The sequence below is a fragment of the Helianthus annuus genome, chromosome 3 (assembly GCF_002127325.2).
Source record: "Helianthus annuus cultivar XRQ/B chromosome 3, HanXRQr2.0-SUNRISE, whole genome shotgun sequence".
Lineage (NCBI taxonomy): Eukaryota > Viridiplantae > Streptophyta > Magnoliopsida > Asterales > Asteraceae > Helianthus > Helianthus annuus.
In genome coordinates, this window is record NC_035435.2 from 173,063,564 (window position 1) to 173,081,979 (window position 18,416).

At 37.8% G+C, this 18,416-nt stretch overlaps 1 protein-coding gene and 1 pseudogene across 2 annotated transcripts; both read right to left on the bottom strand.

Annotated features, from left to right (window-relative positions):
* Positions 1 to 1,298: 1,298 nt before the first annotated feature.
* On the bottom strand, positions 1,299 to 9,976 carry LOC118490273 (annotated as a pseudogene).
* A 1,424-nt stretch (positions 9,977 to 11,400) lies between these two features.
* Positions 11,401 to 13,458, bottom strand: LOC110930940 (1-aminocyclopropane-1-carboxylate oxidase homolog 1-like). 2 transcript variants are annotated; one of them, XM_022174330.2, is made up of 3 exons: positions 12,832 to 13,458; positions 11,996 to 12,317; positions 11,401 to 11,796 (listed from the first exon to the last, which is right to left on the bottom strand). In XM_022174330.2, the coding sequence occupies exons 1-3, from the start codon at positions 13,338 to 13,340 to the stop codon at positions 11,545 to 11,547; spliced, it is 1,083 nt and encodes a 360-aa protein (XP_022030022.1). In that variant the 5' UTR covers positions 13,341 to 13,458; the 3' UTR covers positions 11,401 to 11,544. The 2 variants fall into 2 exon arrangements, with proteins under 2 accessions (XP_022030022.1, XP_035843680.1); XM_035987787.1 differs by lacking the exon at positions 11,401 to 11,796 and adding an exon at positions 11,827 to 11,888.
* Positions 13,459 to 18,416: the final 4,958 nt, after the last annotated feature.

An 18,416-nucleotide genomic window follows, 5' to 3' on the forward strand; every position in this document is an offset into this window, starting at 1 on the left:
AGCCACTAAGTATTGGCCAATGAAGTTATAGTGTAGTGACAATTTCTTCAACTTTTTTTCATTTGGATCGACGTGATATGAAAGCGTTATCACAAACATTGACCAAGTAGGGTAGACCCCATCGGTTAAATAGTATTCACGTTTGTATGAATGTACATTCACTTGAAATGGACACTTAGGTGCGGTTCCATTCCGTTTAGCAAGGTATATTAGAGACTGTTGGAGAACATTGATGTCGTTTAGTGAACTGGTCAGTCCACAATACGCATGCAAAAATCATAAATCTTGTGACACGACCGCTTCGACCATGACCGTTGGGTATTTGTGATCACCTCTCATATACTTTGGCCTCGTAACGCTGTGGGACACACTCTCCACACAAGATACGTACAATCAGTGCTACCTAGCATCCCTAGAATGTGGTGTTTTTCCTCGTGGTTTTTTTATAAATTCGCTACGTCGGTGCTTGTCGGCCTACACATGTACTCATCACCGGACAATTGGTTAACGTTGCTGCAAATAAATTGTAGGCACTCTCGCGAAGTTCTTTCGGCCATTTGTAAATACTTGTCGTTCTCGCCGGGAGTATTACCAGTCGCGGGTTGTTTAATGTCGGATGTAACTTTTTGTATCGTCGTAAAACTCTTTTTGTACCGCCCATCATATCCTTCTTGAAACTAAGGACATGGATTGAAGTACATGTGTTCCCAGGTTCTTTTATTTTGAGGTCCTTAGACTGAAGGGAGTGGGGCGTCTCCCCTACCCAAGCCGCCCCAAGCCGCCTCGCACACCGCCCCCCATCGGCGTCTCATGGGGCGTCCCCCCTTTGGGCGTCCTCTTCTCGTCGCCAACTCCTCACACAAATCAAGAATTCCCCCCTACTTTGACCAATTATTGTTTTTTTTAACCAAATCACCTATATATATAACACTTTATATTTTTAAATGGGTGCCACGTGTCCCAAGACGCCCTACCCAGCAAAGTTGCCCCACTCCCCCTTTTTTGCTCAAAATCCTCTAATCTGACGTGGCGCCACGTGTTGCAAGACGCCCTCTCAAAAGGATGCCCCACTCCCTTTAGTCTTAGAATCCGCATTGATGATCTGCATGTGAATTTAGCATCTCAAATTGTCATTATGTGGACCTTTTTTTGGTGCATAACTATACTCCGGATACAATAACATTAGAATCTTGGTTTTTTTTTTTTTTTTTTTTTTTGTACATAACTACCATCGAAACTCTTATGAAAATCACCGCAAAACAGTAAAAACGTGTTTCAGATACCATATGATTAACATGAAAATAATATATAGCTTTCATTCATAGTGATGAGTCCCTTATCGACTTCCAAACGAATTAGATCTTGAAATGCAAAAGGGCAGAAGTGTTATCAAGTCCCTTTGCATTATAGTAATCTACATATTCTTTCACTGTTGTGCCTCTGTATTTGGCGGGATTATCTTTTGAAAGCAACTCGGCGATTGGTTCGTACACTTTTGATGTTTGAACTGGACCCGTGGTAAAGAAAGATGCAACGGATACTCTTGGCTCAACCTTGTTAGCCACCACTTTGTGTCGTGAACTCACAAACTTGTCGTTTGTAATCAACTGAAAAGTTCCATTGATTGCTCTCATTTAGGTACAACATATTTTTAAATTTTAATAATTAAGAACAAATCTCGTTTTCTAATATATTTAACTTTTGTCGGACAAATTTAGGGGTGTGCACGGTTTTGGTTTCAAACCAAACCAAAAATGGAAAATTCGGTGTTTGGATATATTTGAAAGTTGTTTGGGTTCGGTTTAGAATTTTTGGGCTTAAAATGGCCCAAAATTACGAATATGGGCCTGAAACTTTCAGCCTAAGACTATTTGTTAATTAATTATAAACTAGGAATAACACCCGCGCGCGTTGCGGCGCGGGACATTATAAACATTGAATCAATTAGTCCAAACGTTATGCGATACGTTAACCATATGAAAACACGCGTTCCAACGTATCCAAGTGAACTCTATGTAACTTATATAAGCATTGCGATTGGATTAAAGCGTAAAGTAAATCGAGTTTATAATGTACAATCATAACATATTATATGTGACCCGACTCGTACATAGAAAACGTAACGAATATAAAAGAAAAAACTAACACATGTATGTGATCCAAATCGTACATTGGAAATGTAACGGGTATAAAAGAAAAAATTGACACGTAAAATCAAAAGGGATTAATTAGAGCTTTTGAAAAAAGAAAAAGATGAAACCACAATTTGACTCCACTCGGTTCGAAACAAAATTCCGAAACATCCATAATATAAGTACTAAAACATATTATATTTGACATGACTCGTTTCCCAAAAAAACTTACGTTGAATCGTAGACTAACTCTAATTTATACCAAAACGTACATTAAAATATGCACGTAAATGGCTTTTTTAAATAAAATGTATTATATTTGAGCTAACTCGTTTTCGAAAAAAGTTTACGTCAAAACGTAGAGAAAATCAAATTTATACCGACACGTACATAAAAATATGCACGTAAATAATTTGTTTTTTAAGTAAAGAAAGTATAGGGTAAACTCGAAACAAATTATTAGTAAAAAAAACTTAATATATTAAAAAGCTTCGTAAAACCGTTCCAAATAGCACCAATACCACACCACTACCAACGACCACTAACATCAGAAAAGGTCGTAAAAACGTTAAACCACACACGCTCGTTGTGGCGTGTTAATGCGAAGAAATTAGACCGAAACATAGAAACGTAGAAAAAAATAACTAAATCGATTTACGACCCACATGTTGCTACGAATCTATCAAACAGGAAAAATTGACGCGTTGCGACGGGCCTGTCAAACGGGAAAGCACAGACGAAAAAAACGTTGAACCCCACATGCACGTTGCGGTGTGTTAACTCACAAAATTCTAAACGAAAAACTTGCGATAGTTGAAAATTATGGGGTTAGGAAGTTGAAAAAAAAATATGTTAGGGTTAAATTGTAAAAGATGAAAAGTTTTGGGTTAAAGGTAAAAAAGTTAAAGGGATTAAAATGTAAAACAAAAAAACCTTCAAGCTAAAAATGAAAAATGCCAAAACTTTTTTTGAAAAACTCACTATGCATAGATTACAACAAGAGAAAGCATGAATTATAGAAATTGATAATCAGAGGGTTTTAGTTTGATTCTGATGTGTTTTATTTCATGATAATGAACGATTACAGGAGATCCATATTTAAAGGAAAACAAATCATAAAAGGATAAGCTAAGCTAAACATCCGATAACTTAAAATTTAAAAATATGGATAAGCCTTCTTTGTTTCGGTTCTTCATTATCTCCAATATTCCCCCTCAAGTTGGAGCGTGCAAATCTTTCATGCCCAACTTGATAAGTAATTCCTTCAAATGTTGTGCTCCCAACGGCTTGGTCAACAGGTCTGCGATTTGTTGTCTCGAATCAATGTGCATTGGCTCTATCTCTTTCGACTCAACTCTCTCACGAACAAAATAGCAATCCATCTCCACATGCTTGGTCCTTTCATGGAAAACGGGATTGTTGGCAATATGTTTGGCTGCTAAATTATCACAAAACAAAGTGGTACTGCCTTGAGGTGGTTCTCCCAGCTCTGTGAGTAAGAAGCGAACCCATAAAATCTCACTGACCGCATTAGCCATGGCTCTATACTCTGCTTCCGCTGAAGATCGAGACACCACTGACTGTTTTTTCGACTTCCATGAAATGGGAGCTCCACCCAAGAGTAACATGTACCCGGTCCTTGATCTTCTCGTCACTTGGCATCCTAGCCAATCTGCATCGCAAAAGCACACTAACCGATCCCCTCCTTCTTTCGGCAGAATTATGCCTTGACCTGGAGTACTTTTCAAGTACCTTAAAACCCTTGTTGCAGCATCCAAATGATTTTGCCTTGGGTCTGCAACGAACTGACTGAGAACGTTCACCGAATAGGTAATATCCGGCCTAGTTGCCTGTAAGTACAATAGCCGACCCACTAGCCTTCTGTAGGCGTTGGCATCTACCTTTTGTTCGTCTTCCCCGGACCCTAACTTCAAGTTTTGTTCCATAGGGATTGAGCTTGGACGACATCCCTGTTGACCACTGTCTTTCAAGATGTCAAGTGTATACTTTCGTTGACTAAGAACGAGCCCCTCCTTGGTCCTGGCTACCTCGATGCCCAAGAAATATTTTAAGGAACCAAGATCCTTGATAGTAAACTTATCGTGCAGTTCCTGCTTTGTTCTCTTGATGAAGCTTGGGCTATTTCCAACAATAACAACGTCATCGACATAGATCAAAGCCGCAACGAAGTCAACTCCTTTCTTGTAAGTGAACAGAGAGTAATCGGCCTTGGATTGGACGAATCCCAAGCCTATCAACGCATTGGTAAATTTGTGGTACCAATTACGTGAAGCCTGCTTGAGACCGTACAAAGATTTTTTAAGCTTACAAACTCTCGTTTCATTTGGTCTGGAGAAACCCGATGGCACCTTCATGTATACTTCTTCTTCCAAATCACCATGGAGAAAAGCATTATTCACGTCCAGCTGGTGAATTGCCCAATCCTTCTTCACGGCTAACGCAAGCAATGTTCTTATCGTTACTAGTTTTGCGACAGGGGCAAAGGTATCATGGTAGTCGATGCCCTCCATTTGCGTGAAACCCTTTGCCACAAGCCTCGCCTTGTAGCGTTCTACTTCCCCATTTGGCTTGTACTTTATTTTATACACCCACTTTGAATCAATAGCCCTTTTACCTTCCGGTAAAGTTTCAAGAGACCACGTATCGTTTTTTTCAAGGGCTTGTATTTCTTTCCTCATAGCTTCTCTCCAATTTTCATCTTGCACTGCTTGCTGAAAATTTTTCGGCTCATCGTGTCTCGTGATGGCCGAGAGAAAAGCTTTATGATTATCAGTAAATTTATCATAAGAAAGATAATGAGCAAGAGGATGTACCGTAGAGGAAGCCTGGTTGGAAGACGGGTGTGCATGGTCTACGGAAGGCGGAAGCTTGACCTCAAATTCCTTTAAGCGAGCCGGTTGAGATCTAGCCCTTTGGGGCCTTGGAACACTATTCTCGACATTGGGCTGCTCTTGTTGTTGAGGTAGGCCCACGTTATTCTCATCTTCAGCCCACTGCACTTCATCCGGCCCTTCAAGATTAAATGGCAAATCTGACGATTCCCCCTCTCCACTAGCATCGACATTAGTTACATCAACTTCAACCTGATTTTCTTCTTCATGATCAGCCAATGGAAGATCACTGGGTGACATATTGTTTCGTAATCCACCCTCATTATCGAACCAAAGACTAGTTCGGTACTCCTCAAGGACTTCTTCATCCCCTTGATATCGATTTCCTTCCCGATCCGAGAGAGGGAAAATACCTTCCACAAATCGCACATCCCTGCTAACAACCATTTTCTTTTCCTCCAAATCATAAACCTTATACCCTTTTGTGCCATAAGGATATCCCAAAAATATTCCCGGTTTACCTCTTGGAGCGAACTTATCTCCCTTTGTGTCTGTGTTCCAGTAATAGGCCAAACACCCTAGAGTTCGCATGTGCTCGTAGGATGGTTTCTTTTTAAACAGGACTTCATATGGTGTTTTATACTTGATTACCTTGGAAGGTAACCGGTTTATGATGTAAGCCGCCGTCATCACACATTCCCCCCAAAACTTGATTGGTAAGCTCGCCTCAAACCGTAAAGCACGGGCTATCTCTAACAAGTGTCTGTGCTTTCGTTCTACGACACCGTTTTGCTGCGGTGTGTGAGGGCACGTGGTCTCTAGCACAATTCCATTTTCATTATAAAACGTTTTCATTCGGTTAGAAACAAACTCCCCACCGTTGTCACAACGGACCCTTCGAACTTCCCTCTTGAACTGTGTTTTGACAAGGTTGCAAAAGTTTATCAAACAATCACTTGCTTGGCTTTTTCGTTTGATTAAGTATACCCACACTGCTCGACTAAAATCGTCAACGATAGTAAGAAAATAATTTCCATGTGTAAGCGAAAAAGTGAGGTAACCACCCCAAATATCACAGTGAATCATGTCAAAACATTCAGACGTTTTTATTGAACTTAATTGAAAAGGAAGTCTAGTCATTTTGGCCCTAACACAAGAATCACAAAAATCATTCTTTGAACCCGAAAAATTCACAAGAGAACCGATATGGGACATCTTAACACTTGATGGGTGCCCAAGTCTTCTGTGCCACTGATTAGCTGAAACCGCTACCATCGCCTTCGGACTTTGAACGCTTCCCATCCTGTATAGACCATCTCTGCACTTACCCGTTCCAATCCAGTTCCTCGTGCTCAAGTCCTGTATGACAAAGAAATCGGGGAAAAAGGTGATGGCACAATGCAGGTCTTTAGTTAAACGACTCACAGATAATAAATTGCATTTGAAATTTGGTATGAAAAGGACATTTTTGATTCGAATCCCTCCCTTTAAGGAGAGTTCTCCTCTGCCCTTTACGGGTACATAGTCCCCGTTGGGGATGGTGACCGGGACCTCGTTCTCGTGGATTGAGAGATTCTCGAGTGCCTCCCGTATGTGGGTCATGTACTCGGTAGCCCCGGTATCTACGATCCAGTCACCTTCCTCATTGAAATTATCTGCCATATTTGCTATTGGTTGAGTGTTTCCCTGTTTCTGCTCCTTTTGCCTTCCAAATAACTTTAACACCATCTCATACTGTTCGTTAGTAAGGCCCGGAATCTGACTGGACACCTCCGCCACTGCAGCCTTTGGCTTTGTAACTTCTTTCCTTTTGCCCGGCCACCAGTCAGGGTAGCCAATTTTCTTGAAACATCCATCTTGAACATGTCCGTCTTTGCCGCAAAAAGTACAGTGGGCGGGTTTTTCATTCGATCCTGGTTTATCAACTCTCTGCCATGTGCTTTTCTTCTGGGCCGGCCCACTTCTGTTTGTGGATTGGGCCGTCTGGAACGCGGCTGCCTCGCCACCCACCGTATTCTTCTTGCCGGCTGCTATGGTTCTCTGCTGTTCATCATCTGCGACAAGGTGATAGGCTGTTCCCAGCGACGGGGTGGGACTCATGGCTAAGATCTGCGTTCTCATCACCGAGAAATCCGAATCCAACCCCATAAGAAACTCGTAGAGTCGTTCCTTATCCTTTAAAACCACCAATTTTTTTCCGATGTCGCATTTACATCCAGCACATTCACAGCGAGGGCTCGGGAGGACTGAGTCGATTTCGTCCCACAGACCCCGTAACCTCGTGTAATATGCTGAGACAGACGCACCATCTTGTCGTGTGGCCGTGATTGCTTGTTTTATCTCGTAGGTCCTTGGGGCGCTTTCCTTTCCAAACCTTTCTTGAAGGTCATCCCAGATTTCTTTGGCGGTGTTAGCATACTTAACACTCCCTCTGATTTCCTTCTCCATGGCCGTGGTAAGCCATCCTTTTATCATCGCGTCGCACCGCATCCACTGCATGTATTTTGGATTCTCCTTATCAGGTTTGCCAATGGTTCCATCAACAAAACCGATTTTGTTTTTTGCGAATAAGAAGTTTGACATCTCTTGGAACCAATCCTTGAAGTTGCCATCATTGAGATTGTCGTTGCTTATTTATAGGATGGAAATTGATGGTTACAAGTTCGCTTATGTTGGTTATTTTGGTTTCGTGTTCGTTATTTCGGTTTGATGCACACCGCTAAAAACCTTTATGGAGACGGTAGCAAGGTTGACAACCTAGAAAATGTAAGGACTATAGTATAATGTAGCAAACAACATTGAAATGATAGAGAGGGCGAGAGGAAGGACGGGGTACCTGTAAAAAATCTCCAGCGTTCACTACAACAGCTCCTGGTATAGGAGGAACTTGAGTCCATTGATTTTGGTAAAAGATCTTGAGGCCACCAATATGATCTTGCAGAATAATCGTGATGAAACTGTTGTCGGTGTGGTCTGGGGTGCCTATCGTTGTGGGCAAGAAGGATAGTAATGACCAAGAACCGCAAGCCCATCCGCGCATCCCATGTCCAAAAGGTGAATGGGTTTGAGCCCAAACGCCTCGGCTATTAACTCGAACAAAGAAACACCGAGTTTCATCACTTGTTTTGAGTACTTTAGCAAAATATCACTGTGAAATATCCCAATCAAACACAATATATACAATAATTATACTTTCTATTTAACTTTACACCTTTAGATAACACACAAAAAAAATGGTAAAAAGATTTCGGATTTTTATGACTTTTATTTAGTGAAGGGTGATCTTAAGTGCACCTTGTTGCATCTTTTTTTTTTTTTTTTTTTTTTTTTTTTTTTTTTTTTTTTCAAAACTATGTATTATTTTGTTTTTTATTATCATATTAATCTATATCTATTTATATCTATATCTATATTATTATATAATATAAGAAATAAGTCTGGGTCACATGTCATTCATTGAAGGTATTTTTTTTTTTTAATTTTTTCATCTTTCTCTCCTACTCATTTTACATTAGTTAAAAGAAATAATAAATTAATATTAAATTTTATCCTAATTTAAATGTCGAATAAAATCTTTTCCATTTTCCAATAAAATAATACGATGGTGAAATTGTTAGTTTACGGACAATAAACTTATTCAATTCAGGGGCTGTTTGTTTAACTCTTAATGAGACTCTCAGATCTTTTACTGGTTCAACACTTAATGGTTCAGACTGTTTGTTTCGCGAGCAAATGTCTGGATGGTTCAGACATTTGCCTCTAAATGGTTAAGCATTATACTAAGTCTGAATGGTTAAGAGTTTAACTTAAGACCTCTAATCTGAATTGGTCAGACATTTGCCTCTAAACAGTTAAATATTATACTGGCTCTTAATAGTTAATGGTTCAGACCTTTTAGTCGTTCAACACTTAACTATTCAAAAGTTGCCAAACAGCTAATCATTAATAAAATTCAAGATCTTGATCTAATTGATCTTATCCAATAAAAGAATTCTTACACTTAAATTTATCAAGTGAACTAGACATTATCCCTTGACCCACCATTTTGGACTATCTCACCAACCCAACCCACTAATTAGTACTAATTAATCCCAAGTGTCAATAAAACAATTGTTAGTGAGCTCGTGGAAAAACTACTTCCACCAAGTGTCAATAAAAAATCCATTCGACGATATTTCTAACTACAAGGTGCATATGGAAGACAAGAAATGATAAAGATTTTAACAACAAAGCAGTACTCGGGTTTAATCTTTGAAAATGTTAATACTCGGGTTTCTAATTTTCTATAAGTGAAGAATTTGTAAAACATTTTCTTTTATGATAATTTCTAGTCCAAAAACATTTTCAATGTTATTAAAAAACTAATTGCTAAATAATCACAAATGATACTAATTGAGTGGATTAAAATGTTAAAAATATAACCTGCATGGTGGAGGCAACTCGTGTGGTTCGGGAGGGTTAGGAACCATGGTGCAGTAGAAGGTGTCTCGCCAGTTAGTCACCGGTGCAGCATACAAGTCAAAGTTGCTATTGTAGATCACCCTGGTCTTCCCACTCATATCCCTTGTGTACCACTGCTTCTTCACCTTACTCTCTTGCTCATAAAAATCCATCACTCCCTTTATCATCTCCTCCAAAACATTATTCGGGATTCCGTGATTCACCAGCTGGAAGAATCCCCAGCTCTCCAATGCATCCTTCACTTGCTCGATCACCTCCTTTCGACGTATGGGATCTTCGTTGATTCCTTGGAGGTCGATGGTTGGAAGTGTTAGCTTTGGTTGTTGGGAGTTGAGGTCTTCAGGTGAAGGTAGATGGAATATTCGTGGGACCTCGGTTACTCCAGAATCAACAAGTCCTTTAACGCCGGTTTTGGTTTCGTCGAACGCCTGGAGCTCCGCTTTCCGGTCATAGGCCGGTTGGATTGATGTAGAGGTACCACTGAGGGCCATTTTCTTTGTCTTGTGGAAGACAAATAGCTTGAAGTGGAAACTATTAAAACAAAGTTAGTTAAAAATTAAAATAAGTATGACAACGGACAATATATATAATCGCAACTATTAGTGATGTATTAGAGGCTCCATAGAAAATATATCCAATAGCCAAAGTCAAATGTTTTTTTTTTCTTCTTTTCCTTTTTTTTTAATCTTGCTTTAAAAATAGGTGAAGTTATATGATTCCTGAAAGGTGTCCTTCCGTTTATTGGTTATAAACTTTCTGTTCAATAATGTATGGGCAATACAAAACCAGAAGTATGTTGACGTCACACCAATAATCTGAATGAGTGGTAATTTGTACTGGTTCGTCTTGTGTTCGTCGCCACGATCACATCTAAGCAATATCCTGTTCGTCGTGTCGCCGATATCTGACTTCAATCGTTGGGTGACCATGATGTATCCGTTGTCACATCCTACTGAAACTACCAGTTCATAAAATTTTCTAAGGTGATGAATCTTTGAAAACAACGTTGTGGATGGACTACACTTCTATTAAGCTTATGACATATACGTGTGAAAATGTTGTACCTGGCCGGTTTCAAACACACTAGGCCCCACGCCAGGGTTTTTACCGACATACACCATGTCTATCTTGGGTTCAATAAAGCCAAACTCATGATATTCACGGCCTAAGAACTCTAATCTAAACCAGTCATCCTAGTCCCTTGATTGGTATCAAATGGTCCCCGATTTAAATCAAATGTCCCAATCCTCTAATACGACTCGCTAGTAGATTCACCACGAAAAAAAAGTTGTCGTCCCAAAAAGACATTACTAACTAAGACAACTTGAATATAAAGAAAACTGAATAGATATGTAGCGAATTGAATGACATATGAAGAAATTATATCTGTTTAAATAGCAAGTTTTCATAGAATATTACGTCTTGTCAAGTAATTGGCACACATAGCGAGAAATATTATGTCTAGTCAATTAATGGGCAAACATTTCGAGGAATATTACGTCGAGTTAAATAACTCGCACCTGAATTGAGAAATTTTACTTTGAATCCGAAAAATGTCCATGGTCCGGGGGTCAGTGGACCCTCTTGACCCCCTTCTTGCTCCACCCATTTTTATGAAAGTCATGTATATCTATAATAGTAGAATTACGGTAATAACGTCTCTAGGTTTGCGTTGATTGGTGAACGAGTTTATGATTTACAAGGGTCCAACCTATAATCGTAATCTTCTTTTGTTAGCAATCGATTACAAATGATGTCAAAAAGATCACCTGAACCGAGAGAATTTTAACGGTATAAATCATTATTGGGTCAAGATTTAAACGAGATTGTAGTCTGTCTAAGAACTTAACTAAACATTTGAAAATTATATGTATATTCTTGTGAAAACTTCTGTCTTCCCTTTTATCTATAGAGTTAATTGGAAAATCATTTTTAAACTAATTTTCCAACATATATAAACCAAACAATAGTACCTATTCTTCTTAAAGATCACACCAAACTGATAAAATATACTGATAGAGATTACATCACCATACGACGAACATAAAAATAGCTTTAACTAACAATGAAGACTCATAATAAATTGACTTTTGCACGAGTTAGATCTTGAAATGCAAAAGGGAAGAAATGCCATCAAGTCCCTTTGCCCTATAATAATTTACATATTCTTTCAGTGTTGTGCTTCTATACTTAGCCGGATTATCTTCTGAAAGCAACTCAACAATGGGTTCATACACCTTCAATGTCTCAATCGCACCCGTGGTAAAGAACGATGCCACCGATACTCTTGGCCCAGCCTTGTTTGCTACCACTTTGTGTTGCGAACTCACAAACTTGTCATTTGTAATCAGCTGAAAAATACATGCATGTGTGCCCTTTTCAATACAATATACAACTTCTAAGATGAAATCGCAATTTCAAAGCCAGTTTTATGACACATTTCCTACGAGAAAACTGGTGTAAGAAGTTTCAGATTTTCTAGTAGTGACTCCCATTAAAAGTTTATGACAATCATAACAAACCACAAAACGACATTAGAGAGAGAGAGACCTGTAGAAAGTCTCCGACGTTCACTATAAGAGCCCCGGGTGTAGGAGGAACATTAGTCCACTGATTCTGATATAAGACCTTGAGACCACCAATATGATCTTGTAGAAGAATCGTGATGAAATCATTGTCGGTGTGGCACGGGGAGCCTATTGTTAATTCAGGTTGTGGGCAACAAGGATAGTAATGGCCTTGAACAGCAAGCCCATCAGCACATCCCATATCCAAAAGGTGATTACATTCGAGCCCAAGAGCTTCAGACATTAACTCGAATAAACAAACCCCGAGTTTCATCATTAGTTCCGAATAATCCAACAAAATATCCCTACAACAATATCCCAATAAACACTCAAGAGTTAAATGTCATTTTGGCCATTTTGCGAGTTTAGTCCAAAGGTTTCATTTTTTGTCTGTGGGTCCAAAAAGGTTTCACCATTGCCATTTTAGTCTACTGAGTTAACTTCATCCATTTTTTCTGTTAACTAGAAGGGCAATTTGGTCATTTTACACGGCCGAATTGCCCTTTTAGTTAACAGAATTACATATAAAATTACCGAATTGCTCTTCTCGTTAACAGAAAAATGGATGAAGTTAACCTAGTGGACTAAAATGGCAACGATTAAACCTTTTTGGACCCACATGCGGAAAATGAAACCTTTAAACTAAACTGAAAAAGTGACCCAAACCACATGGACTAAAATGACGTTTAACTCTAATATGAAGATTATTAAACTCAATATTAAACTTTGAGTTTCATCACTTTTATTAGCATTCTTATGTACATTCATTCACTAAAGAAGATTATTGAATGGATTTAGAAAAGTAAAACCAAACCAAACCTGCATGGTGGTGGCAACTCATGTGGTTTGGGTGGGTTAGGAACCATGTTGACGTAGACAGTGTCTCGCCAGTTAGTCACGGGTCCAGTGTACAAATCAAAGTTGCTATTGTACACCACTCTAGTCTTCCCACTCACCTCTCTTGTGTACCACTTCTTCTTCATCTCAGTTTCTTGCTCATGAAAATCCTTCATCCCTTTTATTATCTCCTCCAAAACACTTATGGGGATTCCATGATTCACTATCTGAAAGAATCCCCACTTCTCCGACGCATCCTTCACTTGCTCGACCACCTCCTTTCGCCTTATCGAAGAGTCGTTGATTCCTTGGAGGTCGATGGTGGGAAGAGTCAGGTCTGGATGCTCGGAGTTGAGATTTTCGGGTGTGGGTAGAAGGAATATTGGAGGGACCTCGGTTACTCCAGAGTCGACAAGGCCTTTGACGCCGGTTTTGGTTTCGTCGAACGCCTTGAGCTCTGCCTTCCGTTCATAGTCATGTTGGAGGGCCATTTTCTTTTATCTTTTGAAGAGAAATGATATGCACCTTATGCATGCACTTGTAGAAAAGAAGTAAGGGACAAAATGCCAGCCATATTATTATTGATGGATTAATATCCGTTGATATAATGTCCCTAAAGCATATGTAAACAAATTATGGTCAATAATTACGCCTTAGACCATCTGCAACTAGGCGTTTTGGTTGCACGGGTCTGTGTAGATATTTTTTACTAACGCGTGGTTGTAGACCCATTAATCGTTCCTTTCATGAGTTGATCCTCTTTGTTTTGGATTTTTCCTCAAATGGGAGGGTTTTGTGGATTTTTTTTGAGATGTGCACGATGGAAATTAAAATTTAATAGTGGGCCGATCGACGACATGTCGCCGCTAATAGTCAATAGCGGTGACAAAAGTAGTCAATACCGGTGACAACTGTTGCCGCTAAAGGTGCCCCGTTATTGTAGTGCGAGAGAGGGCATGGACAGAATTAAAAGCATTATTAATTATTATGCTTTTTGTTTTTTCCGTTAAAAACACTTAGAGTAAATTACCTTTTGAGTACTTGTATTTTAGTGGTTTTAACCACTTGAATTAAATATCAAAAAGCTTAGTGCTCCGAGTCGCTAACCGTTCATTGTATAACGTTTCCAATTTTTAACACTTGTACTTTTGATTTTGGGCTCAAGTAGTTAAAACCACTAAAATACAGGGACTCAAAACGTTATAAAATGAGTGGCTAGCGATTCAGAGCGTTAAACTTTTTTAATTTTGACCTTAAGTGGTTAAAACCACTAAATATAGTAACTAAAAAAAGTAATTTACTCAAACACTTAACTTTGATAGGATATATTCATAAAAGGCTCACGTATAGTCGTATACGACTTGTAGAAGTGTATGTGAAAGCAGTATAGGTGTCACAAATTATCTGACGGCTGCTTTATTTCTGTATAAATATATTTCTAATATTGCTCTCACAATTTATTAAACCAAATTTTATGTTTACATAAATGTAAAATTAAGTGAGGTGTGAAAATGTGAAGACACTAATAAAGACTTGTGAGTAGCTCAATTTTTAGTGTCTACTAATCTATTCTAACTATCAAATAATTTCTAGAATATTAGGAGGAATGGGAGTTGCAAGTTTTTCTACCTCAAGGTATAATGACATACCAAGAGACTTGACTAGAAAGAATAGGCAGAGAAATTTTGTGTTATATATAGTAACTAGTTGATGCCCCGCCCGTGTTGTGGGGCGATGGCCGAATAATGAGCGAGTGTTAGTCAGCTTATTGACACGAAAAACAATTAAATTGAGTCAACCAATTAAAACAAAACACTTTTATAGTTTTGATTAAAAAACCAAACAATATTGTAATTTTTAACTGAGGGAAAGTTGTATTTTTTGACCGGGGTAAAATCGTAATTTGACAAAAGCTAAAGTAATTGCAGTACTGTAAATTTGAACCTGGGGCAAAATTGTAAATTTTCACAGGGGCAAATTCATAATTTTTAACTTGGGGTAACAACCTAATAAATTTGAACTAGGGCACAATCATAATTTTAAGCTTGAGGCAAAAGCACAATTTTATTTTGAACCGAGGGCAAAATCATAATTTTGAATTGGGGGCAAAAACATAATTTTATTTTGAACTGAGGAAAAAACGTGATTTTGAATTGAGGGCGAAATCACAATTTTTAAACTGGGAAAAATCACATTTTTTAACAGAGGGCAAAATCTTAGGTGGGGGCAAAAACAAAATTTTATTTTGAACTGGGGGCGAAAAGTTAATTCTGAGCTGAGGGCAAAACCACAATCTCATTTTGAATGGAGGGAAAAATCGTAATTTTGAGCTGGGAACAAAAGCGTAATTTTATTTTGAGCTGGGGGCAAAACCGTAATTTTGAAGAGGGACAAAAAACGTGATTTTAGAATGGATATAAAATAATAAACTGGTTGGTCCAATGTGAGAGTGCCAGGCAAAGTCGTAATTTTGAATTGAGGGCAAGATCGTAATTTTGATATGGGGACAAAAAGTGTAATTTTATTTTGAGCTGAAGGCAAAAACGTAGTTTTAAAATGAATATAAAACAATAAACGTGTTGGTCCAATGGGGGAGTGCCAGGCAGCTGCCTGGCACTATTCCCCCATTTGGTTTTTGTATAAGTAGAAAATATTTCTAATATCTGAATTAAGTAGGAAACTTTTTTTGTGAAAGAGAAAAGAGAAGAGGTGGGTTGTCTAATAGGGTTTTTCCTCGAGTAGTTGATACTTTAAGGAGGTTTTACCTAGAATGAAAGAACAAAAATGGATTCATGAAGGTTTAATTATTAAATCGCTTCTTAACCAATGACATGTTCCGGGTTCGCAAGAATACGATTCAAAACAAAAAAAAAAGAATTAAATAAACTTATTTTCTTCCAAGAAATGGATATACAATTAAAGTAAGAAGTGAAAAATATGAAAATATAAGAGCTTGTGTTCTTAAAATTTGTAAAAAATGTCGACTAACCCGTCGTCGGGGACGAATTATAGTAATTTGTTCCGACCCAAAATATAAACAAAGATAAGGATAATAAGACTCGCTAAAGACCCAATATACAAATAAAAAGGGGGGAGGGGGATCTTTTTGACATGAAATTAATATATCCATATATAAGGATAATAAGACTCGCTAAAGACTCGCTGATGGCGGCGCCGCTGTCTCTCGCCATCTATGTCTCGTCTCTCTCTCTTCTTCGTCTCTCTCCTCTGTCTAATATGTGTTTTCGCCGCCGTACGCCACCAACAGATGGTGGTGGCCGGCTGTTTCCGTTGTCGGAGTTGTAGGAAGTCACTAGGGGAGCGGGGGTGTGCGAGTGTTGCAGTACACAAGAGAGAAAGGGGTGTTTACCGGTGAACGGGGCCGACATGTCGGCCGACAGTCGGCCGATGTGGTTGCCGGCAAGGAGATCGAGAGGGAGAGGGTAGGTTTGTGAAGTTGAAGGTGATCCATGGAGCTGTTTGTTTTGTTAGAATGAAGTATTTTGGCTGGCAAAAAAATGTGAAGTTGAAGTAACTTAAGTGGTGATCCCTACATTCTAACCGTTAGATTGATTATTAGGTGAACAATGGACCATAGGATGGTGATCCATGTGAAGTTGAAGGAAAGCTTTTAATTGGCTCATTTATGTATAAACCTTTTTTTTCTTTTTTTCATTTTGTAATCTTTTATTGTAGTTTTTCTAAAATGTTTTGTATTCACTTTACTATAAATTTTTTTTTTTTCTAAAACTTGTTTTATTTTTTTTTAGGAAAGTGTTTTTTTGGTAGAAATTCCAACACAAGTATTGCTATCCTAAGGAACTGACCGATACCACCCGAACAATATCGGTACCAGTAACAATATTAAATTATATGGTTTCAGTTTCGATTCCAATGAATCGATACCGTACCAAACCTAACCGATACCGGCCAAACAATATCGTACTCGAGGTACATGTATTCATTTTTATGATTTCCAATTTCGATAACTTATTTTCATTTCTTGTTAAACCCAGCCTTGTCATGGTGTTTGCCATTTATTTTATGCAATGCACAACAGATACTCGGGTAGCTTACAATTACCAAATCATGGTTATGCATTTTATACAAATTATACAAATTTACGGTTTTCCCTTTTAGCAGTGAGTTAGATGAGGCGTTTGAATTTTGTGCTTGAATATAAATTTAGGGATTTAGAGCATTCACATCCAATCCATCAAATTATACATACATTCCGCTAAAAAACAACTCCTATATCAATATATTTCCACTAAAAACAAATATTTTTTCTCTCTCCTTTCAATTAAATAATATTATCATTACATTTTTCTATCACTTCCACTCACAACCACTTTCAAAATATATTAAAAAATTATAACGGGTGAACAGTGTCCCCCCAAATATACAGATGAACAGTAACATTTTCTCTGTCCTCTACTCACAACCACTTTTATACCCTTTATAATATAAAAACCCCTCCTCACATAATTTGATGGTTAGGATGTGAATGCTCTTAGTATTGTTAAAACTTGAAGTTTAAAGTTAATGAAACTATTATCGAAAAGAAAGCCATTAACTTTTGAGTGTTTACTAATGTTTATATATATTTATTTTTGATTTGATTTTGTACTTTATGATGTTCCGGACTCGACCATACATAAAATAATTTGAATCCTTTTTCTTTCAAAATAAAACCATTCATAAAAAGATTAAGGATTTTTATAAGGATGAAATTTGAAAAATTTTAAACTTATTATTAATATGGTAGCACATAAATTATTATTAATATGGTGGATAGTAATGAGTAAAAGGGCATTAAGAGATGTATGGTAATAATAAAATATGGTAATAATAAAACTAGTTAAATATTTAAATATGGTAATAAATTTTCTATCACAAATGCGTAGCAAGTTGCTACACATTTACTACGCAAGAAATTTTCCATCACAAATGCGTAGCAAGTTGCTACACATTTCCTACGCAATAAATTTTCCATCACAAATGCGTAACAAGTTGCTACACATTTCCTACGCAATATGGTAATAAATTTTCCATCACAAATGCGTAGCAAGTTGCTACACATTTCCTACACAATAAATTTTCCATCACAAATGCGTAACAAGTTGCTACACATTTCCTACGCAATAATTAATAATTTTGCTGATTAAACATTAAAATATAATCTAAGTATAATAATATATAATTCGTCATAAATGCGTAGCAAGTTGCTACGCATTTCTGACGCAACAATTAATATTTAAATGAATTTAACATATAAATCTAATTCCAACAAATAAGTAATGGTTCCTCGGAAATGCGTAGCAAGTTGCTACGCATTTCCGACACAATACTTAGAATTAGTATATTTGTCACTATTGTGTCACAAATTGCCCAAAAAAATCAAGGTCTTTTTTCCGTAGGAAAAGCGTAGTAAATGTGTTAGAATTTGCGACGCATTTTTTTGCGTAGGAAATTTCTGTAGCAAAATGACCACTTTTCTAGTAGTGCTGGCGGTACTGGGTTATTCATATTAAGCAAGGTTCATTACGCGCTATTCGCAGAAGTGG